General features: G+C 39.2%; 1 protein-coding gene and 1 long non-coding RNA gene across 8 annotated transcripts in view; one reads left to right on the forward strand and one right to left on the reverse strand.

Annotated features, from left to right (window-relative positions):
* LOC117244075 overlaps positions 1-647 on the reverse strand; it is a 3,172-nt gene extending 2,525 nt beyond the window's left edge. The window contains exon 1 of the long non-coding RNA XR_004496480.1: positions 437-647. This is a non-coding gene — a long non-coding RNA (uncharacterized LOC117244075). The remainder of the gene's footprint in view (positions 1-436) is intronic.
* Positions 7-23,756, forward strand: HMGN3 (high mobility group nucleosomal binding domain 3). Of its 7 annotated transcripts, none has more exons than XM_015623152.3 (6): positions 7-121; positions 14,743-14,793; positions 18,817-18,846; positions 19,476-19,523; positions 21,822-21,935; positions 22,441-23,756. In XM_015623152.3, exons 1-6 carry the CDS (start codon positions 107-109, stop codon positions 22,477-22,479), a joined length of 297 nt encoding a protein of 98 aa, XP_015478638.1. In that variant the 5' UTR covers positions 7-106; the 3' UTR covers positions 22,480-23,756. The 7 variants fall into 7 exon arrangements, with proteins under 7 accessions (XP_015478638.1, XP_015478639.1, XP_033368828.1 ...); XM_015623153.3 differs by having other exon boundaries at positions 21,822-21,894; XM_033512937.1 differs by lacking the exons at positions 7-121; positions 22,441-23,756 and adding exons at positions 600-688; positions 19,927-20,012 and having other exon boundaries at positions 21,825-21,908.
* Positions 23,757-24,219: the final 463 nt, after the last annotated feature.

Genomic DNA, 24,219 nt, shown 5'->3' on the forward strand with positions numbered 1-24,219 from the left:
GCTGTCGCCGCCGCTGCCGCCGCCACCGCCACCACCGGGCGGATCCCGCGCTTCTGCCGGAGCTTCTTTCGGTCGCTTTACTTTGGCGGCCCGGAGCAGGGACATTATGCCGAAGAGAAAGGTGAGGCGCCCCCGGTGTACGGCGGGTCCTGCCTCCCCGGGTGGGGTCGGGAGGGGGGGCCGAGCGGCGGCCGCCGGGTGAAGCGCGCATCAGGGGCCGGGGGTGCCCGCTGCTCTCATGCCGCTCTCCCGCCGCCGCTCCGTTCGCGCTGGGGTTCGCGGATGGCTCCCGAGCCCGGGCATTTTGCTGCCTGTTGCAAGCCCCCTCCACCCCGCCCCGCCGCTCCCCGCCGCCTGTTTACTTTCCCGGTGCCGCGCGGGGCGGTGTCGCCCCCTCCCCGGGGGGTGAAGTCGCTATCACAACTCCAGCCCCCACCTTCCTCCTCCTCCGCCGCCGAGGAGAAGCGCTGCAGCAGCTGCGGCTTCGCCCCTGGCCCCCGCGGGAGGAGTTTCCTGCTCGCAAACTCCGGCGCCGCGGCGGGGAGGAGGCAGCCCCCACCCGGGGCCGCCGGATCCCGCCGCTTCCCGCCGCGCCGGAGCGATGGCTCCGAGGTAAAAGGGAGGACGGGAGAGGCAAGCCATGTTTAAAACAAACTACACCCTTCTTCTCGCCTCCCGCGGCAGACCCGTATGTACCAACTCCGGTGCCCATCCGGGCAGGGCCCCCGGGGGCGGGGGGCGGCGCCTCCCGAGGGAGCGCCCGCGGCCGCCGCCGCGCCGAAGGAGCCGTGCGGGGCTGAGGGGCCCCGCCGCCGTCCGATCCCCGCTCTCCGGGCACCTCGGGGCGGGCAGCTCCTCCTCGGGAGGGAGCCGGCCGTGAGACCGCCTTCCCCCAGAGAATGAAACTTGGGCGGCCCCTGAGCGGCAGGGCTCGGCGGTGTGGGGGTTTTTCTGCGCCTGCCGTGCCCGCTGGAAGCGGAGCCGTGGCTGCGCGGCCGCCGGGAGCGCTCGGCGCTGGCAGAAGGCGGGCTGAACCCGGAGGGTGGCAGCCGGCCCCCTCCCGCCCCTGCAGGGCCCCGGGGGTGGGCGGCCGAGGGAGGCCCTGCTGCTGGAGATCCTCGTCGAGAACTTGCCTGCCTTCCTAGGGTTCTCTTCCAGGCTGACAGAGTGTAACGAGAGACTCGACATTAGTACGTGCAATGACAAAAAATGATAGCTGCAGTCCTTTAATTTTAACTAGGTCAGCCAAGGCAAGGCAATTTGTGTTTTTCCCAAATGTCACCTGTGACTTCCTAATACACCATTTCTGGGCTGGGGCTGAAATCTGTTTTAATAAAGTTACAGGTTGATGATGCCTTCCCGGTAACTTGGTGTTTACTTATCCTTTGCTTGTTCCTTATGGGAGGTATCAAAATGTCAAATTGTCAAGTATGTTACCGAATTATTTAATTCATAGGTGAGGGCCTGATTCCACTTCTGAAAATGCATACAACTGTGCACTTGATTGGAATAACTGGGCTTGAAGTCGGTGAATGATGGGCCTTTTTTCCTCTTGCTTTTCTGTCATTGCACCCTCATGTGCTTCTGTGCTTTTAGTGCTCTTGCTTGTTGCCAGGAGAAACTTGAAAATTATCTTGTGTACACAGGACCCCCCAGCTTTTGAAACCATGTGAACTTCCTACCCCGTTTACTTTGCTCTTCTGCGTTCTTACACTACAGATGTTTCAGGCTGTCCTTCTTAAGTGCAGGTAGAGTTAAAGATACTCCTGTAGGTTTTGTGGTCTGTTGTGAAATGGTTATTAAGGGAAACTACCTTTGAGTAGTAAGTCCATAAGAGCATGTCTCATTTATAGAAGATTATTTTTAAAAAGTACTGAAAGCATTGCATATGGGATGAGAGCAATGGAGATGAATTTTAACAGCGTAGGGAATTTTATTTTGGTTAGCATTGTATGGGTAAAGAATTGCATTTAAAGATTATATACGAAGTGTGGGTTTTGGGAAGCACTGGTTCCAGAAAAAGTGTATGATTAATGGCTTTGCTTTTTAAGAAAAGTAGAATTGTAGTATTTTACAATAGTCAGTTTTGTTCCAGAATAACATCCGCAGAGTGAGAAGTTGGTGATGCAGCAGTAACTAAATAATTACACCGGACGGTTTTGACATGTTGATAAACCATCACATGCAATTAATAGTCAATTCTCTTAAAATTTCTAACTTGTATAAAGGCTTCTAACAGGGAAAATTTTGTAAAGAAGTAAACATCAAAAGTCAAAATGAGAAATTTTCACTGTTACAAGGGTAGGTAAATAATATTGCAGAAAGGGCTTAAATCCACCTGTGTCAATTTTTGTGTATCTGTAGTTATCTAAGCTGTCTTTTTTCTTTTCTTTTAATCTCTGATGTTTCTCATCTCTGTGTAAACTCAAGTCACTTTCTAAGTCCCTGGCTCTATGTTCATTATGAATATTACGAACAAAACACTGTAAGCTGCCTCCCCTTCTCTAGAGGGCTGTTGCATAGGATATTGGGATATCATTACTCAGTGCTTGAGGGTCACAGAGAAAATGAAGAACTTACTCTGTGTTAAATACTGTGCTAAAGCAAAAAGGAGTTGAACTCTGGACTGCTCATTTCTATACCCTTCATCTGTTGTAGTAACATGCTGTTGTGTGAACATGGCCTTTTCTCAAGAAGAATGGCATGCCAGTGTGGGATAAACCAGAATGCTTGTTGTGGTATTGATAGAAAGAACGCCTTGAAGTGGGTTGGGGTGTTTTGCTTTTCATTTGTCTTTGTGGAATTAGCTCTTGGGTCATATTGACCAACTCCTTGACCTTGAAACATATCTCACTGTTATCCATAAAAGGATGAAGAACCATTCTGTACCAGATGACAAGGAGAATCGTGGTGTGGTCACATACAAGTGTAGAAGCATAGGTCAAGATGAATGACACTTGCCTTGTGAATGTGCATCATGTCTGCGGGACGTTAATAGGTTAAGTGGTGACTTGTCCGTATTGGATGGGGAACCTGTCATTTAGTTGGGATTGCACTCCAAAGCGACCCAACTTGCTCTTTAATCTGAATCTGTGCAATACCACCTGCCTCTCACTTGTTGTTTTGAAAACAGAGTTGAATCAGATGTGAGGACTAAGTGCAACTTAAGTAATTTTTTTTTTTTATAATTTATATACATTGCCATCTTTGAATATTGTTATTGTTTCAGAGCAAATAAAAAAATATTGTGGTCTAATTGGCCATTTCAGTTGATTATTTGCTGGCTCCTTTTAGTCAGGAATGTAGTTTCTGCAGTACAGTTGATGCTTTGAAGATATACTAGAGACCATCTGGGACAGGTTCCCATTCCACTATGCAAATTCACTTTCTTTAAAGTCAAAGGTACTTGGTTATATTTGCTGCTAAAAAACAAACCCGCTGTGTATTTTGCTTGTAATGCTGCTTCTTTAGCAGATGTTGGAAGGGACCACCTTGTTGTCCTATCATAGTGCATTTAGTTATGTGATCATACGATTTTTTGTGAGATGCTTACTGATTGTTTTACCAGCCAGGTATCTAATCACTGTATTTTCTAACCTTTGGGGTTAAATGCATGTTCTTACAGGTACTAACCTAGAGCTTCTAAATTCTCCTTATGCTTTTTTTATCTGGACCTAAACCTAGTTCTCTTTGTGAAATTCTTCTGTCTAAGATTTTATTTCTGAAGTGTCACGAATATTCAAATAGAATATCTACCATATTCATCCACCAACAGGGGAAATGAGGCACAAAAGTAAATTGCTTAGTTGTTTGGAATGGTCCTTTTATCTTGAATTCTTAAGTTAAGAAGTCTGTCCTGATGTTTTTTTTCCCACTAATAAGCACCTCCTGCACTTTTGAGTGGTGCATTTGTTGCTACTTTGCCAAATTTGTCTTCTTGATTTGTGCTGTGTACATGGAAACTGAGAAACTTGTAATAGTAACCAGTTCTCTAAAATTTTGCTGGAGCAACTTGTTTGTGATCAGCCAACTAATGGAGCTGAGGTCCTGCAGGTGACAGGTCTTTTTGGCTGTGTCTCTGAATAATCTTGCTGTTTTTCTTTGGTCTGTGGAATGAAGTCCAGGTTTATGCAAAGCATAGTAGCAGGTGAGTTTGTGCTCATGGTGCAGCAGTATGAAGTATACTCAAATTCTCTTCAGTTCCATTTCACATCCCTTTCCATGGCTTGATACTTCAGCTGTGATTCAGTCTGCATCAATGTGATATATTTAACATAGTAGGTTTTTTTTCAAAGGTTCTCTCCACTTTGAAGCTATTGGTCTGGAAAGAAGCTCCAGTGATGACGTGGGGACCTGCGTCTTCCCAATAAATTATTTCAACACTGGGATTGGAAGCTCTTTCTCTGTTGCAAAGCCACTCTTTAGTTTATCCTAGAGCACAAGGGACTCTCTGTTAGCAGGGAGACATAGAAATGAGGGAGGTTCTGTATTTCATTTCACAGTCTGTAGGTGATTATAGAATAGAAAGGAAAAGGGAGTCACTACCAGATCCAGATGTCTTGGCTGCTGCCCTCTCCCCACTCCTATTCTGTCCACTTCTTTTTCCAGATTTTTACTTGGACTCACTCTGCCTTCATGCTGACTGCTTTCTTCTTTCTCCCAGTCCATGAGAATTAAAAGCAAAAGTCACAGCTCTGAAAAAGGTAGTTTTTCTTTCCACATTTTCTGGTAGGTCACTCCTAGAGCATTCAGTAACTACTGGAAAACAGGCTAAGCAGCAGCAGAAGATGCCCTTCTTTGCATCTGTCACTGACAGACTTTGACAAATTTCTGTCTAATGTCTCAGCAGAGTCCTCATGGACTTCTACCTTCAGCATGCCTTGCAGGGACAGGTAAAATTACTGCTGTGCAGAGATGCACTTTAAATTCAAGCAAGATAAACAGAACAGATGTGTCAGAGCATCTTAAAAGATTGCAGGAGCCTTCTAGTAGAAGGGAGAAGGATGTTTTGCCGCTAACAATTTTAGAAATTGTACTGGTTTTGTAACTATTGCAGAATTTTAAATCTTGAGATGTTTCAAAGCAATTGAAAACTGCCTCGTTGGTCTGCTTCAAGAAGGCCAACAAAGTCAGTTGACCAGACTGGCTCAAAGGATCTACATATTTCATAGAAAAATTAAGCAGAAAAGATCAAAAACTTTTATCTGCACATGAAATACTTGGATATAAAGCAAGGAAGCAGTGTTCAGTGGCAGTGAAGAACAAACATGCTTGAGCAATGTTGCTGTGCCACATTGCAGTAAATGAAGTTTACATGGCTATTAGATACACGCAGCAAATATTTGTTTGTTTATTATTAGAGACTCTTTAACTTAGAGATAATTATGTCATTTTAGCTACTATTATTATTGTTATTGTGTTATAGAGATTAAAATATCATTGACCAAGGATTTAATGATCTAAAACATTTCTGTTAATTTTATACCAGTCTGTAAAGATCTGACTCATTTATTAGCATTTGATGGCAATGTATATGAATTTTCTTCTTAGAGTACACTAAAATACAACTGGACTTAATGAATAGGCAACCTAAAAATTCCAAGGTTTTCACTGAATTGTCAATTAAAAATTATTCTTCATGCTTCTTTGGCACATTAAAGCATAGTAGTATCATCTTTGTAAGTCATCAACTCTGGCTTCAAAATTGACTAGGTGCATGTAATCTTTCTATATATGGTAGTTCAACACTCAGATATAGGCAATGTTCTTTTGTACATACAATCCATGTTGTTAAGTTTAAAAAATTAAAAATCTCTGTGTGTAAATGGAATGTAGTTATGTATGTGAGTAGAATATACCTATGTGTTATTTAGTTTAAGGTTGCTTTTCATCTGTGCTACTTGGAAAACTTGACTTTCTCTGCTTTTTATACCCAAACAGTAGGTGTGTATAGGAAAGATGTGTTCCAAGGTGTATCATTCCTTTAGAGGAGTTGTATGAAATGAATTACTCCCTTGTGAGGGGAAGAGGAGGGGCAGACACTGAGCTCAGTGGTGACAGTGACAGGACCTGAGGGAATGACCTGTAGTTGTGTTGGTGGGGGGGTTAGGTTGGATATTAGAAAAAGTTTCTTCTTCCAGAGGGTGGCTGGGCCCTGGAACAGACTTCCCAGAGAAGTGGTCACAGCACTGAGCCTGACAGAGTTCAAGAAACGTTTGGACAATGCTCTCAGTCACAGGGCATGGCTCTTGGGCTGTCCTGTGCAGGGCCAGCAGTTGGACTTCCATGATCTTTGTGGGTCTCTTCCAACTCAGGATATTCTATAATACTGTATTTTGCCTAGAGTGTAAGTAAACCAGATCCAGAGATTTTTCTTGGAAGCTAGCACTTGGTATGATCATCATGGCCACCATTTATTTCCTGTTCCTTACCTGCACTTGGCTAGCGCTGTGATTTATCCCATGGTCCAGTAGCCAAAAGGCTGCTTCAATATTCTCAAATTACCCTTCAGGCCATGACTCTTAGAGTTTGTCTGCTGAACAGGTTTGAACATGATTTGGAATTTTTTTTTAATTCTGGGTCATTTTACTGATCAAGCTTAGAGATGCTGCACAGTGGCACAATGAATGTGTGGTAACCTATTAGAAAGGAGTAGGCTGGGAATGAGGAGCTGGCTGCATGCAAGTTAGAAGTAAGGTGCTCTTATACTAATTTTATTGTCAGCAAAATTGGCATTGTGTGACTTCACAGTTTGGACAGCAGTTCAACAGATACTTCAAGCTGGCATATACAGGCTGGAAGCAGACATTCCAGATGCCCATCCCTGTTCTTATTCTGATTTAACCTGTGGGATATCGTATTTGTTTGAGGTAGTTTTCGGGTAGGCCTGACTGCTGATCTAGTTTCCCCTACCTTGACGCAAAGAGTTAAGCTGGAATTGGCAGGAATGATTAGGTGGGAAGATTCTTAGCAGCAGCCAGACATTCATCTTTGATTTGATTGTCCCTAACTCAGGGTTACTAGAGGAGTATTCTTTAATTCATTACAATAATCAGAACAACTCAGGACTCAAATTGTATCCTTGCAGCACCAGAGGGAGGAGGCATCAGGCTTGTCTTTTGTTTTGTGGGTTTTTACCCCCTTGGTGTCTTTGGAAGTTACCAGTTTTTGGAGATACAGCTCCTGTCTTCCCATAGTAAAGAGTTGGTGTTCTTGGTAACAGTGAAAGCTGCAAATAAAAAATGCTGTGTTCCCTAAGAATGTTGGAATCTATCTGCAGAAAAGAATTGTGGATGTTCCCATCACTGCCAGCTTTGTTGGGACTGTTGGTATGTTTGCTCATCCCACATACTTTCTCCATTGACCTAGTACTACCTGAGTCAGTAGTAGCTTCCATTATTGAAAATGAAGATCTAAGGACATTTTTACCTCTGCAGTGTTTTGCTCCTCTCAAGCAGAGTTGTGTCGGTGGTCTAGTTGTAGAAAGAAATCATCCTTTACCTCTCTGCATCATTTCCGTATCCCACCTGTGCCCACTTGGAGATGTTTTAATTTTTTCTTATCTTGAAGCTGCGCTTTGGTTGCCTCTGAAGCTCTTCATTCTGGCTGTTGTAGAGCAATTTTCCTTTGAACCACAGCTATAATTGTTACTGCGAGAGATGGGTGTATCTAAGGCTTCGTACCAGTTGTGGTTTTGGTACCTGCTATCATCACCTCAGAGGCTTGATGTTCTGTACTAGCAGTTAGTTGAAACAACAACTAAAAAGGTCATTTTTCTGGATTATTGTGGGTTTTGTCACTGTAATCTGTAATGTCCTCTGGCAGAAGAGGAATTAAACACCTCTTTTCAGTCCTTCACAGTATTTTGGTTTGTCAGAGGTGGTTATTTTAGGGAATCAGTTGTTATTGAAAGTAGTTATCTAAATGTGATTTCTATTTTTAGATATTTTTTTTTTTTTCAAAAGTACTATGTGCTAGTTTTACTTTGCAAATCTGATCAGTTCTATTTAAATAAAAATTTTGGAACATAATCTTGAAGGTTTTAAAAATTGCCTCTATATGTAGACTTGGACGAGTTCAGCAGATTCATCTCATTGCAGAACTGTCATCAGCTTTGAAAGTTAGAGAAGTAATATTAGGGACTGGATTTTATCAGTTATATTTTTTGAATCTGCCTTTTTATTTTATGGTGGCAGTAAAATGGTTAAGCAAATACAGTGACAAAGAATTTACTCACTATCTAGCTGAATTTTCGCATCTGGTGTTCAGGGAAAGCTGAACAATTTCAAATGCTCGGTGCTCTCTGCCTCCATGGCTGATCTGTATTTTTCAAAATGGAACTGATTACTTCACTGTCTGAAAAGGGACTGTCTGTCTAATTTTAAATTACAATTCTATGGGGTTTTTTTAAAGTCTGAGCCTCTAAAAACTGTTCTTACTTTTTCACTTTGCCATAGGTAGATGTCATGTTCAAAAACTGACTACGGGGAAGGGAAACTTGAAAGGAAAAATAAAAGACAAACCAGTTATGAGATATTTTTTTTTTTAATATCCTATCAAATATAAATGCATTTTCAATTATATTTGTCAATCTTTGACCCTTTTTTCAGTGGGAATAGCAAAACCTCCATCTACAATGAAGGAATTTCCTCTTCTGGAAAAGCACTTATTCTGTCTGGTTTTAGTTATCAGGAAATACCCCAATTCTAAGTTGATTTGCTGTCTTGTCTGGAAGAGCGTAAAGCTCACAGAAGTCACCTATCTTAAGAATTAAGGATATTAATAAAATGCATTTTCTGCGCCTACAGATTTTATTTATGGCTTTTGGTGTTCTTATTTTCTTGTATATTTTTTGAAAATGCATCACATGTCAACAAGTCACTCTGGCTTGAATCTTTTAAGCAAGAGTGGGAACCTTGATCAGGAAGTGTTTTCCCTGATTTTTCCCAATTAATATGTAATTAGCATATTAATACAAGGTATTATAATGCTTGTCTTTAAACTTTTAAGTACCATTCATCTTCCCAGAGCTTTATGATCTTGACATTCTCCCCCAAGGAATTAGAAAATTAGGTATTCTGCTCTTAACAGATATAAGATGGAGGGATTGAATTTCTAAGAATAAAATGTTATAATATTGTAATAATTATTAACAAAAATATTAAAAATTATGTACTTAAAGAAGAAATACTTAAGCAGCATGGGGTTTTGTGTAGTTGGTTTTGTTTGTTTTGAGGTTTTTTTGGTGAAGGACTTACTTACATGTATTTACAAGAAAACACAACCTCATTTTTTGAAAGAGAGCAAGACAGATACAATTTTGGATAAGTATTTAAAAAATCCAGCCTGCCACTAAGCAGTTTTTTATGCTGTATTTCCCTTGTGGTTCTGGCAGAATTTTTTTTTTTTTTTGATTATCAGGATGCATAGATTTTCCTCATCCAGGATCAGACTCTTGGTAGAAAAAAAGAAATGAAGCTCTGTAGTAGGAAGAATACCTGGTTTCTTAAAGCATTTATTAGAGGGAATTAATTTTACTTGCAAAGCTAATTCACACTGGCTTGGCAGTGAGCATTGTTCTATCTGTTGAAAACAGATCAAAGAACTAGTTGTAAACAAAGGTTAATGATAAGATGCTGGAGGAGCTAAATGAGGAAACAATAGTTAGAAGGGTATTGCAGGAGTTGGTTGGTGTTAAATTAGTCAACATGTAGTCTTCATTAATCTAACCAAGAAATAAATAGCATTTTAATTACATTTATGAAGTAGCTCAAAATTCAGAGCTGCTCTGAAGATAAATAATTAGAAGATATAGCATGTATGGGGAAACCATTCATGGCATTAAATGTAGTATAATGCATAGTTCTAGTCAAAAAGAAATGAGGGGTAAAAAATTTTAGGAAAAGAGTGCAATAAAGCCTGAAAAAGACTATGTACTTGATATGTCTGCTCCTCTTACAATGTGCTTTTTTTATTTTTTTATTATTTTTTTATTTTTTTCAAGCTTTTACCTTATTTTGGTTGGTGAAAAGAATTGTAGGAGGAATGACCAAAAATGTTGCATCATGGAAATTGCAGCTGCAGGAGTGAGCCAGGAAAACTACAGGCAAATCCCCTTGCAGGCAGTGTATCAAGATGTGGCTGAACCAAATAGCTTGCAAAGAAGGGAGGAAATGCTATTCAGAATGCTCATGTGCTAGGACAGTTAAGGCTTTCTGCCTTTTTAATTTCTAACTTCTTAATGTGGTAGTTAGAATGAAATTTGCATCTGCTTTTTTTTTGTTTGTTTTGTTTTCATGTGGGTATGAAAGGACTAATTTCTCTCCCATCAGAGCCAAGGTGTTAAGTTTCAGCTTGTAATAAAACCCTTCAGAGAATGAACCATCTATTTAATTTTATACCTACCTTCTACTGACTGTTACTTCTCACATACTTGTATTCTCATTTTTTAGGCTTTTTAATAGGCTTCTTTATAGTAAAGGCATTCATGATAGTGCAAACAAAATATTTATCCAGAAGCTGGACGAGGCAAGTTCAAATGTGTATCTTTGGATCTCTCAAAAGACATCATTGGCTTCACTGATTTGGGTTATTGTACTCCCATTACATACTGCTTATATTTCAGGGTTTTGATTTTTAAAAATGAAGCTTTATGTTTCTTTTGTGGTGCATCTCTGCACTACAGAGCAAATACCCTTGCCTTAAGAACAATAAAAACAGGAAGTTGACCTGTATTTTCTATTAAATTTTTACTTAAAACAGTTGTCTAGTTTTCTGTTTCCAACCTAACAGTTCTGTAACAATGTTGGCTTTGCAGAAACTACAGTATTGCTTTGGTGTGTGGAAACACTGGTTCTTATGTATACTTCACAGCTGGTGAAAGGGCTATGTATACAAATAAGCTCAATGTTAATATTCCTTCAGGAGTTTTTCAACATTCTCTACCATCTATTAATATTCCTTTGTTTTTTCCAATCCACTCAAAGTCATTTTCTAGGTTGCTCTTAAAAATAGCTGGGGTAAAAGCAAGTGGAAAAGAAAAAAGCCGATTGCTGATAGACAATCTTATAGTTTGAAAGTTATGCAGCTGTGACAGTTCTTGATTAAGCTACAGCTTAAGTTGCAATCTTATTGCCAATATTTTGTGCTAATTGAGATGTGACAAAATGTGTGGTCATCTGAACCTAAATCTTGCTAGTAGTTCAAATGTCAAAAGCATATTTAAAGATAGCCGGTCATCTTCTTTCCTGGTGTTTTTTGTAGACAAAACAAAATAAAAAATCACCGTTATCTGTGTCTTTATTTGCTTTATTTTTATGTTTTGTCTCTTGCAGACATCCATACAGTATCACAAACAGCAGGCTTATAGGGACTACTTTATAAATACAATGCAGGCATATGTGATGGAGTACAGCTGAAGAATTACTGAGGCTGGAGTACTGCCCTTGTCGAGAGATTCAGTGCTTGTATTGGTCTTTGATTTTGCAGTGTGGGTATCCCTGCTCCTGACTGCTTTACGATGTACAGCACAGTATTCAGGGTGCATTTTAATGTGGCTGGGGTGTCATGTGAAATACGGTGAGCCATCGCATTAGGTCATGGGGAAAAATGTGCCAAGGGGAGGGGTTGCTTAGTACATTTTGTTGCTTTGAAACCAGAGGTTCTTCAGTAGTTTGTCACTAGGACAAAAAATGGGGGAAGGGCTCCTGTGGAAGAGTTAAGGGCAAAGGCTTTAAGGTTTTGGTGGTATCTGCATAAAAGTCCTGTGACTCCAGATAGTAGTGCAGACAGTCTCTGCTCGTGGCATGCCAAGTTCTTTGGGAACTATGCTTGGCACAAATCCATTTGTGAATAAATCTTTTCCCCAGGGAGAGGAGAAAGTATTGCAAAAACTGGTACGAAGAACCACATCAGCTGGGACTCATCAGGACTCATAGAGGGGAAAATAAGTTTCTGTTCCTCTTTTAACAAATACATTGTAGCCATATCTGACATATATATTTCTTTGGTGTGTCTATCAGCTGCAATAGATGGACAGAGTAGATGGAGTCGCAGGCTGCCTGCAGCTGCCCGGTGCCACTGCATTCTTGTCTGTTGTACTGACTCAATTGTTTGTGCAGCTGTGCAGTAAAATGATTCTGCTGGAGCAGGAAAGACTATATATTTATAATTTGTCTATATATTATAATATTTATGCATTTGTTTAAGCAGGAAGCTATTTTTCAGCTGGATCAATTACCTTGCTCATGGCATGGCCTCCCTCACAGCTGTGCCAGTGTACTGGGGAGCCAAGGCTGGGAGGATGAGCCCAGCCACCAAACGCCTGGACTTGCAGAGAGGAGGGAGCGGGTCTGAAATGGAAATGAGAGCATGTCAGAACCCCTTGCTGCTTATTCACACCTCTGAAATTATTATTATTCTCCATGTCCCTCCATGGAGAAAAGTTATTTGGCCTTCAGAATTGCTGTTGGATTTTCTAACTTGAGAGGGAATGCTGGGCTAATTAATTATCTAACTTAATTGAAGTATGTTGTGTAATATATCACAGTAGTTAGTATACAGAGGTTGTGGTTGCACTAAGAGTCTTTTAATATGATTTTTTTTCCCCCCTGTGGTTAGCCTCATGAACAGTTTTTTTAATCTGTTGTCTAGAAGTGGTATTGGCATCTAAAATCAGACTGCCCTGTCAGAAATATGGGAGACTTCTCTTTCCTAAGTGCTAAAGAGAATGGGGCAAATGTGTGTTAACTGTGCAGTACTGCAGGTGGAGAGTTAGCTCTTGTGAAGCTACTGCAAGGCTACTAGCATGTGGCAGTGCCATCTTGGGACAATTTAGCCCTCTCTCAGAGCTCTATGATTTCTAGAAGTGAAGCAGGGTAAAACAGGCTGGTTGTGGAGTGTCAGTCAACTTAGTTTAGCTTAAGATGAGATTTTTAGCTTGGCTTCCAAAGGAAATGGATCATGCTGTCTTTCTGTCCCTGACCCAGTAAATCTAAAGTCTCTTGACCACTGTGAGGAAAAGATTATAAAATCTCAGAGAACTTCCATATAAATAGGTCCTGCCCAGGACAGGAAGGATCTATTTGAGTTTCCTCTTGGGGAAAGGGTGCAGCACAAGTTTGTTAGAATTGAGGAAATTCATATGGAAGAAACAGATCTTACAAACTCATGTACATCAGAAAAGCTATACCCAGAGCATATCTTGTATTGTGAGTCGAAGAGGAAAGATGTAGGACACAGGACATTGTTACTGACAAGAATAATGGGGTAACTTGTTTTTGTTTTCTTTCTGACTTCTGATGCGTCCAGCATCACAACATCAAGCTGTAATAACTCCTTGGTAACCAAACTGAAAGACTTTTAGAAATGCAGACCTGAAACGATCCTGCAGGTGACTGGTGAGGCTGCAGTTGCACAGGGAACAGTCAGGCTCCATTTTGGATGCCTGCCTGTTGCTATTCTGAGTTGCTCTGCGCTGTGCGATGCTGCTTAACTTCCTGCTGTTTTCAAGCTACTTACATGATCAGTCCTCGGCTTTTTTTTTTTTTTTTTTTTTAAAGCAGCTGCTCTTGTGGCATGCCTCCTTTCTGTCGGGAGAGTGCACAGTAACAAAGCCACGTTTTATTCCCTGGTGGGGGGATGTCCTTCTGTGAGTATGTTTGAGCCCCATGCCAGGAGAAGGCACTGGTCAAGTGCTGCAAACTAGTCGGTCATTTTCTCTGCTCCGAAGCACAGCTCTCTAACTCAGAGACATTTTGTGTCAAAATCTGTGAGGAAGTTTGAGTTAAGATTGACGTGGAAAGAAAAGGGAAAAGATAACTAGCCTGCTTCCTTACTGATTGTAAAACAAAACAACAACCAAATTGCTTTCTCTGCTGCCTGTAAAATGTCTTTTTGAAATATGCCATTCTTGTAGTTCTCCTCTAACTGCTGCGGCTCGTTCTTTATCCAGGAATTGCTTGCTTCTACCTGGGAAACACAAATGTTTGCAAAAGATGAAGGAACACATCTTGGGTTGTAAACAAAAGAGAAGCTTGATTTCACCTGTCCCGCCTTCTATAATTTAACCAACCTTTTTCTAGTACCTCTGCAAGATTAGTTTTACAATGTTTGAGTTGATACTTTGTTCTTAAGAAGATATATATTTGTCCCAAGCTTTCCTGGCAATGTCTCAGTGTTTTACTGATTGTGCTCTTCCGATGGAGGAGGTGAGATATGATGTAAGGATACTTCTAAGACTTCCAGCTGAGTGAGGCTGAGAAAAAAGGAGTAAAGGAGGTAAAGAAATCATAATTTCAGTGATGCTGTGTTTTTTTGGTTCATCTCATAACAGGTTAAGTTTGTGTTTGGGAAAAAGAATGTGTTAAATTTCTTGAAGATTTCAAAAGCTGTCATAGAGCAAACCTCCGATTTCCAGTTCCTACTGTTGTGCTACCAGCACCTGATTAGATGGAGCTTCCACTGGAGCCTGTGGATGCTTTAGTGAATCGGCTAGAGGGACTCTGAGGGGTGATGTGTGATATATGTATGTACCTGGTGCTCAGTCCTCGGGTTCTTGGTTGGTTTTGGTACAGAGACTGGTTTGAGTACAGTGCTGCTTGTACATACTAATGCAGATTTGTCAGGCTGCTTTAAGTTGTTGCAAAGGAAAGAGCAGTCAGTCTTCACCATAATCTTTGTTTTGCTGTTGTCTGCATGCATTTAAGTTTGTAATAAAAACACTGATTTAATATTTTCTTTCAGTCTCCAGAGGGTGCTGAAGGCAAGGATGCAGCAAAAGTAACTAAACAAGAGGCAAGTATATATATATATTTAATCTGTTTTGGCATGTAATTATTTAGTTGGAGATTTGCAGTCATGTGTATCAGAAGATTATGCATTTCTCTGGCATTTCTGATGAGCTGTTTTCAGTGGGAGTCAAGACAGTAAACCACATTTGTACCCTATCTGTCTTGATTTCTTCTTGGTGTACTGAGGATTTGTATGACTTCCTAGTACACCAAATAAATTTGAGAAAGTTTTAGGGCTTTCATAGACAAACTGTGATGGATCTTGTGGTAATAATGTAGTATGTTACTGCCTGGAACTGTTGCTCTGTCTCTAGTGGGTTGGCAGAAGAGGGTTAATGCACACACCTCAGCCAGTCTACTTCAAAACTATTCTTAGCTTAAGTGACTGATGGGAGGGTGTCTTGAATTAAGATACCAGACTCTAAACTGGAGCAGCTGACACATTTGTGTGTTTTCTTTGACTGGATTTGTTTAAAGGCCACAGTACATTTTGTTACAGAAGGCAAGAAGACAGCTGGTGATATCTTGGTATCTACAATAAAGTTTGCTAGTTTGTTTTTCACAGCCCTTAATGTGAATTTAAAAAACAGGTAGAGAATTGTGAGAATTTGTTTTAGATTGCCTTCTTTTGTGGCAGACAAATTTAAATTTAAATCAGGACCTTGAGAAGAATGGAATCTTTGTGAGTCTTGGAGCATATTTCATCAAGAAAATAGTAAGGAAACTATTGGCATGTGCTGTAGTTTACTTGCATGTAAAGAGCAGTTTTTCATAAGGTTCCCCAAGCATTGAAGATCTTTCTAAGAATTTCTAACATATAAAGTTATGAGAAGAGAACGTAGGAACGGAAGTTAGTTTTCTTAAAGGAGGAGATTATCAGTGGAGTACTGGAATTTTTTTGGGCTTTTACTGATGAATATATTTGTTAATGATCTCTAGGACAGAAAGTACTAAAGAAATTACAAAGTTTGCTAAAGTTTACAAAAATTGTCGGAGTAGTCAGAAGCAAGAGAGGCTGAGAAGGCTGTTATATAACTGATAAATAACCAAGTGATAAAATACCAAAAGAAATTCAATATGGAGAAATGCAGATTAATGCACAGGGGGAGAGGAAGACCCAGTGGTGGTCACCAAGCTGTTAATCAGGGGAGAGATTGTAAAATCACAGTGAATAGTTATTAGGAATGTCAGTAGTTCTAAACAGAAAGTATCTAGAACATAGGAAAAAATGCTAGAGGACAGAGTAAGCAACACAAGTGTATCACAAGAGTAATTTGTGCTCTCAGATATGGGAGTACTAAATGAAACTCTCCTGATAGAGACCATGATAGAATTAAAAGGATACCAAGTACAGTGGGACAAATAGAGAGCAGTTTTAAAAGAGCAGTTTTAAAAAAATGGTAAGCAACCCAAACTAAAAAAAACAAACACGGGTTTTCTAGGGTTCTTCATCTTTTATATAATGAAGTTGTGATAAAATAATTAGTAACATGAAGAAAGGCAGTTAGGGAATTACTCTTCATGAAAGCTGTAAACTAGAGGAATCTAATGAAAGTAAGAGGCAAGAAGTTAAAAAGAGAGACAGCAGAGGGGAAAGGTTTTGCTTTTTATTTTCCACATGATGCATAATCCCATTATGGAACTCATTGACATAGGATGTTATGGAAACTGAAAGTGTAAATAAGTACTATGTTATTAAATATTTGTCTAGAAAATAACCCTTGAAGACTGTTTAAACATGTGATATGTATGTGACATCCAGGTTGAAAAGCTGGCAACTCCAGATTTCCAGAAGCTGGTGCAGTAGGAGAATGCACAGAATTGTTCTGTCTGCTCCTTTTCATAGGCTCTCTCCATAGATGTTTGCTGCTGGGCCAGTGTCAAGCAAACTCTTGGGTGAACTGCTAATTTCTGGGTTAATACAGCTATTTGGAGGGGACGAAGGTTCCCAAAGCACATGAAAATGTAACCTTTGCTGACTTGGCTCTAGTTCCCTCCTTATAATCAGATAACGCAAAAATACAAACTCCAAATGAGAATTAAAATTACTTAGCTGTCAAGCATTTTTGAAGAACTTATGGTTTATGCTGACTTTCTTATGGCAAACAAATTATGGAACAGGAGGTAGGGGAGAGAATTATAACTTATCTAAATCAACATATTATCCTTTAAAAAGTAGATGCTGGCAAAATATTTCAGTTCCTAAATGTTAAAGGGATAGAAATAATTGGTTAAGAAAGCAGATTTGTAGAAAATAATACCTTGAGTTAGAGGTTCTGTGATTACCTGACCAAATGAAATGCTTAGTTTATCGTGTTGTAAAATAATTCTAGGCTGCTTCTTAAGCTGTTGATACGATAAATTGCCAAGAAAAGAGAGGTTTACCTTTTTTCTGTTAGTGATGCATAAATATTTCATAGCTGAAAATATCTTTAGGTATTTTTTTTTATTTCTATTTTGCATGATGCAGATTTGAACTATTTGCTACTGCTTTCCACTAAGAATTCTTGAATGGCTCCAATGAACACAAATTACAGCATTCTTCAGATATTAACAAGAGCTTTTTCCTGTTGCAGGATGTGCAGAGCCATATTTTTTTCAGCTCAACTTAATATGTAATTAGAAGAATTTTTGATTCTCTTTTTAAGCTGAGTTCTGTTGTATATTTGTTGCAGTTTAGTTCTCCTTTTGTTTTGGCCACAGGTGTAATTCTAGTGTTATGACATAAACCAGATTTTAGCTCAGTTTATTAACATGCTGTATATTCTGTTTTAATTAACACAAAAATATTGTGAATGAACTAACAAGCTAACAAGTATTTTTAAGACTTCAGTAATAAATTTATGACAAAGAGCAGGATGAAATAAAATTTAATAGGGAAAGTGTGTTGAAGTGATAAAGAAAGCTGGAGAGAAGCAGAATATCTGGTTTGAGTCTTTCCTTTTGAGATTTGAGTTTAAATAGAAGAAATAATTTCTGTCTCTCATCCTGCAGCTGTCTTTGTGCACCTGGACTCTCAGAGCAAGTGTATGGAGAACTGAGGAAGTGGAAGGACTTAGTTTCATATTTTGAAGTTTTAGTGCACTGATATCCTCTAGAGAAGGATGTTAACTTAATTCAGCTGTTAATCAGTTGGTATTTGTGCCCACTACTACATGTAACATCTGCTAGATTCTAAAACATCATTCTAAGTGTGTTTAAAAAAGGTTCAGTCCTTTGCGCAGGTAGTCAAGCTTATTGGATTTGTGAACCTTTCATAGAGCAGGAAGGGACTCAAAGTATTTGTAAAAAGGGGGAGTGTGTGTGGTATGTAACTGTGTGGAAATTTTGATGCCTTAGGATTTTAGCTTTTATATTTTTCATGTATTTGTAATCTTGCAATTCTTTATATGGAGTATAACTCTAAACTCCATATCTAATAATATGGGAAAGCTACTGCTTTCCCATTTTGGTCAGACAAAACAATTCCTCTCTAGGCCTGGAAATCAAGGACACCTCACTGTCTCAGGCTCCAAGAAATGTAAACAAAAGTGAGTTGGGAAGGACCAAATTGGGGTAAATTACTTCATCACCTGAATCTGTAATTGCAAGGTTAAATCTCAATATGCAAATGGACCAGGCTTATAAAAGTATGAAAACCTCTGACCTGTGGACCATTTTAGCTGTAGCCGCTGGGGGGGCTTTGTCTGCCCAAAATATCCCTGAAGGCCTTCAATAATTATAACCGCTTTTTGTTCCCTTAGTTTTGTCTGACCTCTGTTTTTAGGTAGTCCCAAGAAGGCATCAGTTTAGATGGTATAATTCCTGAACAACTTTATTTCTAACTTTCACATCACACTGTCCCTTTAAAATTTTGAGTGTCCAAGGTGAGGAAGATGTGAATTGTGTTTGGCAGTAGACACATATTTTGGTAGATGCATATTTTATGCTGTTCTATGAAAATACTGATACTATGTTGTTTTGGATACTTTTTTCTGTAAGCCTATAAAAACGTTCTTTTATTTTTATTTTTTTTTTCTCCCTGTAGCCCACAAGACGATCAGCAAGACTGTCAGCTGTAAGTATGTATAGTGCCTCCTGGTATATTCTTTTCTAAGCACATATGGTTTCTCAGACCAAACAAGTTTTTCACATTTTGCTTGATTCAATTTTTATTCTTGCCGAGGGGTATTTAAGAACTCTAGCAATGAAGTTATCTTTGGTTTTCAGGTTGCAAAAGATATATTTCCCCACTTCAGTGCAAAACTGTGTGTTAGGTGCAGTATTGACTTTGTTTCATTTTGCAGGCTGATGTTAATTGTGGAAAGGCAGCTACTTCTCTGGAAAGAAGGAGCTATGTTTCAAAAACTTCATTTGATGCCACTGTTAGTACTTGGTTTTAGTTCCTCTTCTGTGTTAGCATATAGCTGATGGGGTTTTTCTTAATAGTTACAAATAGTAGTATCTCTGTGTTTTACTCATAGAATGCCCCCCAAATTACTTTCACTTCTAGATGAGTGAACTAATGCAAACAGGTGTGTACAGAGGTGAGGTGCATTTGTGCAGTAAGGTTTTTCAGACTCCTTCTAGATGCCTACTATTGAGCAGGAAGTAAGGGAAGGTGTGGGGTGGGGGGAAGCAGGGTGTGGAGCAGGCTGGCTTCTGGTGCTGTGTCTAACATGTTGTGCAACTAAAAATGTTTTATAGAAACCTGCTCCACCAAAACCTGAACCCAAACCAAGGAAAACAACAAAGGTAAATACTCCTTCTTTTTAGTTACCATCATTTTAGCCAATAGTAAGCAAGCATACTCCTTTATGTTGCAAAGTTTTCAGTTCACAGCATTTTTTTTTTGAGGCATGGTCTTCCCTGCCCTCTGCAGCTCCCTGCCCCCCTCCCTGGAAAAAAAACACAAATTAGATCATTCTTTTCTTTCTGTTCCACCCCTTCCTGGCCTCATTACTGGCCCAAAGAAAATGTCTTGCCTGTTTGATATGCAGACCATGTTAGTTTGTAGTGAATTGCTAGTTTAAGAAGAATTTTTACCTTTACTACACCTTTCCTGAAAAGTACAGGCTTGGTTGAGTAAACTCTGAGACCTAGCAATTTCTACAAAAGCATTTGAGATTACACTGTATCATTCTGTTTCCTTGTCTAGAGGTGCAGTACTTCATTTTGTACTGAGAAACTCTTATCTGTTCTTGAAGCCCGGCTGTTGCTGAGAATGCACAATTATAATTAAAGGTGAAATTAAATATATTTAAATAGAATGGTTTGGGTTTTCTGGGCCAGTTACAGTCAAATTAAAATCTTATTAGTGTTTGAAATACCTTTTCAGGATTTTTGCATATAAATCATGTACTTCAGAAACTGTAGATTTATTTGTGCCTAAGGGAAATGTTGAATAAGAGCAATTGCTTTATTGGGAAAAAAAGCCCCCATGCTGGACACTGAGTGTAGCACTCCTCACACTTCCATTTTTCAAGTCCTTTTATTATCATCTCAGTTGAGCAAGTGCCAGGATACCAAGTCCACATGTGAAAGTAAAACTCTGACTTTAAACACTGTGTGATTTATCATATAAAATTACTAATAGTCTTGCTGAGTCCCTCCTGCTCCTCTCTTAAAAAGAGTATTAATAAAGAAGGGAATGTGGTAGCTTCTGTAGCTTAACCTACCTGTGGGATGAGCTTGGTGTCACAGACCCAGTCTAAGTTGCATGAAAGACATTTGAAGCTTATTTTGGGTGACTCAAATCCTTCATCATATTACTGTAAGTAACATTTTAATACAGTAATCTTTTTATTCCAAACCCTTAACTGGATCACATTTGTAAGGAATATATTAATCTTGCTCTCCTCAACAGGAAACAGCAAGTGTGTACTCTGAACTTGCTAGTAAACAATGAAAGATGGTACAGATTGGAGTTAATTTTTATTGTTAAAAGCTTGCATGTTATGGATTTACGAAGTCAACTCCTTAGTTTGTTCTTTTGTAGGTGAAGAGTTATAATTATGCTCATACCACCTGTAAGCTTCCGAATTAAGCTCCTATGTAACATTGAAGCTGAGGGGTGGAAGGAGTAATTCAGGCTGCCCTGGAACTTGGAATTACTGCTGCTCTCTCCTCACTGTCCCACTCCTGTATGGAGATGTAGTGAATGAAGGAAGGCAGACCTTCATATTGCTTCTTTGCAGCTATCATTGCCATTTTGCATTGAGAATTTGCAGCAAATGATTGTGTGAAAGATATCCAGTGTTTATCAGAACTACTTGAAATACCGATGTAAAATAGTAAATGCAATACCATTACAATTTTTTTTCTCATTGTACTTTACCTAACCTATGTCTTTGCTAACCTCTAGATCACAAACATAAATAAGTACACAGAGAAGGATTTATTAAAAAATAGTAGACTTCAACATAGGAATTAAGAGCAAATCTCAAAATAAAACTGTGGCTGTTAGAATTTATCAGAAGGAACTATTCTCTGCTCTGTGTTGCTGCAGATGGACTTTTATCAGTTTGCTTCCCTAGTGTGTTGGCTGGTTTGTTCATTGATATAGAATGACCACCACAGATGTTATCAAAGTAACAAAAGGACAGTCAGCAAAGAAGCTTAATTTTTAAAATCGAATTTAATATTTTATGTTAATTGAAAATGTAGTGCTGTAGTTACAGAAAAAGTGTGGTGTTTGTGCTTGGCTGAATAAGCTTTCAATGTACTGTAATTGGATTTGTTCACATAGATATCCTATATATACCTCATTGGACAGCTCTACCAAAGTAGTCTGATGTGGTTTTGTATCCCTGAAAAAAATGAGCAGAAAAACTGAAGAAGCAAACACCACCATTTTCTAGAAATGTTGAGTCTCTGTGTAAGTTATGTGAGTTTACAGTTTCCAGGTAGCCTTTAGATGGTTTTCTGTTTCAGTCCAGTACGTGAAGCTTGCCAAGACTTGCTGTTTAGTTCATATGAAAGTTGTTTTGATAAAGATGCAGGCTTCTGGCTACTCATACAACGTCTATGGCCATGTTTTTAATCTTCTGTCAGAAGGAACCTGGAACAAAGGCCAGCAAAGGTGCTAAAGGGAAGAAGGATGAAAAGCAAGAAGCTGCAAAGGAAGGTACTACACCATCTGAAAATGGTGAAAATAAAGCTGAAGAGGTACTTTCCACACATACCTCCTGCTGATTGAATCAGTGTTTCTTAATTATTCAGCCTTTCAGACATTGTTAGCATGTTCATAATGTTTCTTTTTATTGCCCATAATGTTATTGCAGATTCGCATCTCGCTCAACTGTTAGTGTTTCAACATCCAGAGGTGCCCCACCCAGCACACTGTCAGTAAAAGGGCAGATTGAAACAGTGAAAGTTAAGGGTGCGGTAGAGCATTCAGCATGTGTGCAGTGAATAGAAACAGGTGGTAGTGTGGTGCTTTTCAGTGTGAACATGGAAGCTGGCAGGTAAGGCTTGTATTGCTTTTGAAAAGCTGGGACCGATGAGTTGAGAAAAGTGTGTGACTGTGCCTGTTCCTGTTGCGTAGATGTACTATGGACACAGGTTTGGAGCTGTTGCAAGTAAGAAATCAAAGGAATAAGGATAGCTTGGGAATTTACGTACCTAATAGCATTTCACTAAGTAATTTAATTTCTTTCTTTCTTCTCCACAGGCTCAGAAAACTGAATCTGTAGGTGACAAGAATGAATGAAATACCATGAAAATTTTGAGTTGATTTTATGTACCTCTTGGACAACTTTTAAAAGATATTTTTATCAAGTATTTTGTAAATGCTAATTTTTTTAGGACTATGATAGTTGACATATTAAACTGTATATGAACATTTCCCTTCTCATAACAGTGCTTTTAGAAATTCCCATTGTTGCCAAGTTATATAAATATCAACTTAATATTGCAAGGTATGTGTAAAATTGGATCAGCATTCCATACACTTGCTTTAAAGAATTATGTCTTGTGCATATGGTGATGTTTTTACTGTGTGTATTTGAATTTTTCATGCAGTTTTTCTAGAGCAATAATCAGTGGTGCTTTTGTACTTAGGTTTTATGTGATTTTAATGAAACATGGATAGATGTGGCCACCTGCTGACAATTTTGGGTTCTTTTAATGGATTAAAATAAAAGGTCTCCTTGCCTGCAAAACTAAAGACTCCTAATGTTTTCTCTAAATCTGAGGAATGCCTTACTCACATCTTTGACTGTTACAAGGAAGACTAAATGATTTAGTAACAGTTGTTTTGCATGCGGTGTTTACTTTTTTTTGCTGATGTCTGATTAAAAACCACCCACATAGGAGCAGCATACTGGGATTTTCAGGGCCTACAATTTAAGGGATTTACAGATAAATTCTTCGTAGATACACTCATCAGATACACTGTCACAGGGTGAGTAGAGTTGCCATACTCTGACAGGATATTGTGTCGTCAATGAGCTATCGGTACAGAGCAAATTGCTTGATTGATAGATATATACAGTAATTTAGAAGTAGCTTTGTTTCTCCACACTCTTTTCACTAATGTGCATTGTAATCTATGGAAGCCTTTCTTTCTATCTGTAGCCTCAAATTTAATATAAATAGTAATTACTGTTCTGCTTCAGCTGCGGACAGTTGTTAATACATTGAAATCGCTGTTAAACAGTGCTATATATTTGGTACCTGGTGGAAGTGGAACAATGAATGTTGGTTTTTGAGGTGATTGTGGTGATGTGGTAGATTAGCTAATGATATTTTAGTGTCGACGTTTCAACTCTACAGCTCATTCTAAGTACCTTTTATGATTTTTCTCCTTCTCTTTTCTCTAGGGGTCCTGGTGTTTCTGTTGTTACTTCTGGGATGGGAGGGGTGAAGGAAAAGATGTTCCCTGTTCTTCAATAGCATTGATTTGTATTGCTCAAGTGGTAGCCATTATGTCTGAGGATACCTTTTGCTTGTTTAAGTCAATAAATAAATGACTGTTGCCTGACCTTCTTTGGGAAAAAGTCTCTAGTTGCCTTTTTTAATTAAAATCAAAAAGAAGCCAAGCATATCTACACTCAAAAATTGAAGCTTGATTGCCAAAACTCTCTCTGCTAGCTAGGAGTTAAGACCTGCATTGATATAAATGTCACTTAGACTTTTTTTGATAGGCTTGCTACACCCACAGAAGAGGAGGCTGTTCTCTGCAACATGAACTTAGTTTTGTTAGAAAATTTAAACCAATGCTCTGCTTTTGATGATGGAAGGCAGAGAGCTATAACAGAAACTGCAGACAATGAGAAGGGAAGTCCTTAATGTTACCCAGTGATATATGTTTGGAATTCTTCACACTACTTCTGATTTGCTTTCTGATGGACCCTGTTGAAAGTCTATTAGAAACTATGGTCATGGGAAGTTGAACCGTCTGAACTCTTTCACAGAATTATCAAAGTGCTATTTGTAAGCATTTTTTCAA

This window comes from Parus major, chromosome 3, assembly GCF_001522545.3.
Source record: "Parus major isolate Abel chromosome 3, Parus_major1.1, whole genome shotgun sequence".
In the NCBI taxonomy this organism is placed as follows: domain Eukaryota; kingdom Metazoa; phylum Chordata; class Aves; order Passeriformes; family Paridae; genus Parus; species Parus major.

What these genes read in the sequence shown, in the direction of transcription:
- HMGN3 (XM_019006171.2), top strand. Translation starts at nt 641, where the DNA reads ATGTTTAAAACAAACTACACCCTTCTTCTCGCCTCCCGCGGCAGACCC. An exon ending in CAAAAGTAACTAAACAAGAG is followed by an intron (nt 14,794 to 18,816) that starts GCAAGTATATAT and finishes TTCTCCCTGTAG; the next exon opens with CCCACAAGACGATCAGCAAG. An exon ending in AACCAAGGAAAACAACAAAG is followed by an intron (nt 19,524 to 21,821) that starts GTAAATACTCCT and finishes ATCTTCTGTCAG; the next exon opens with AAGGAACCTGGAACAAAGGC.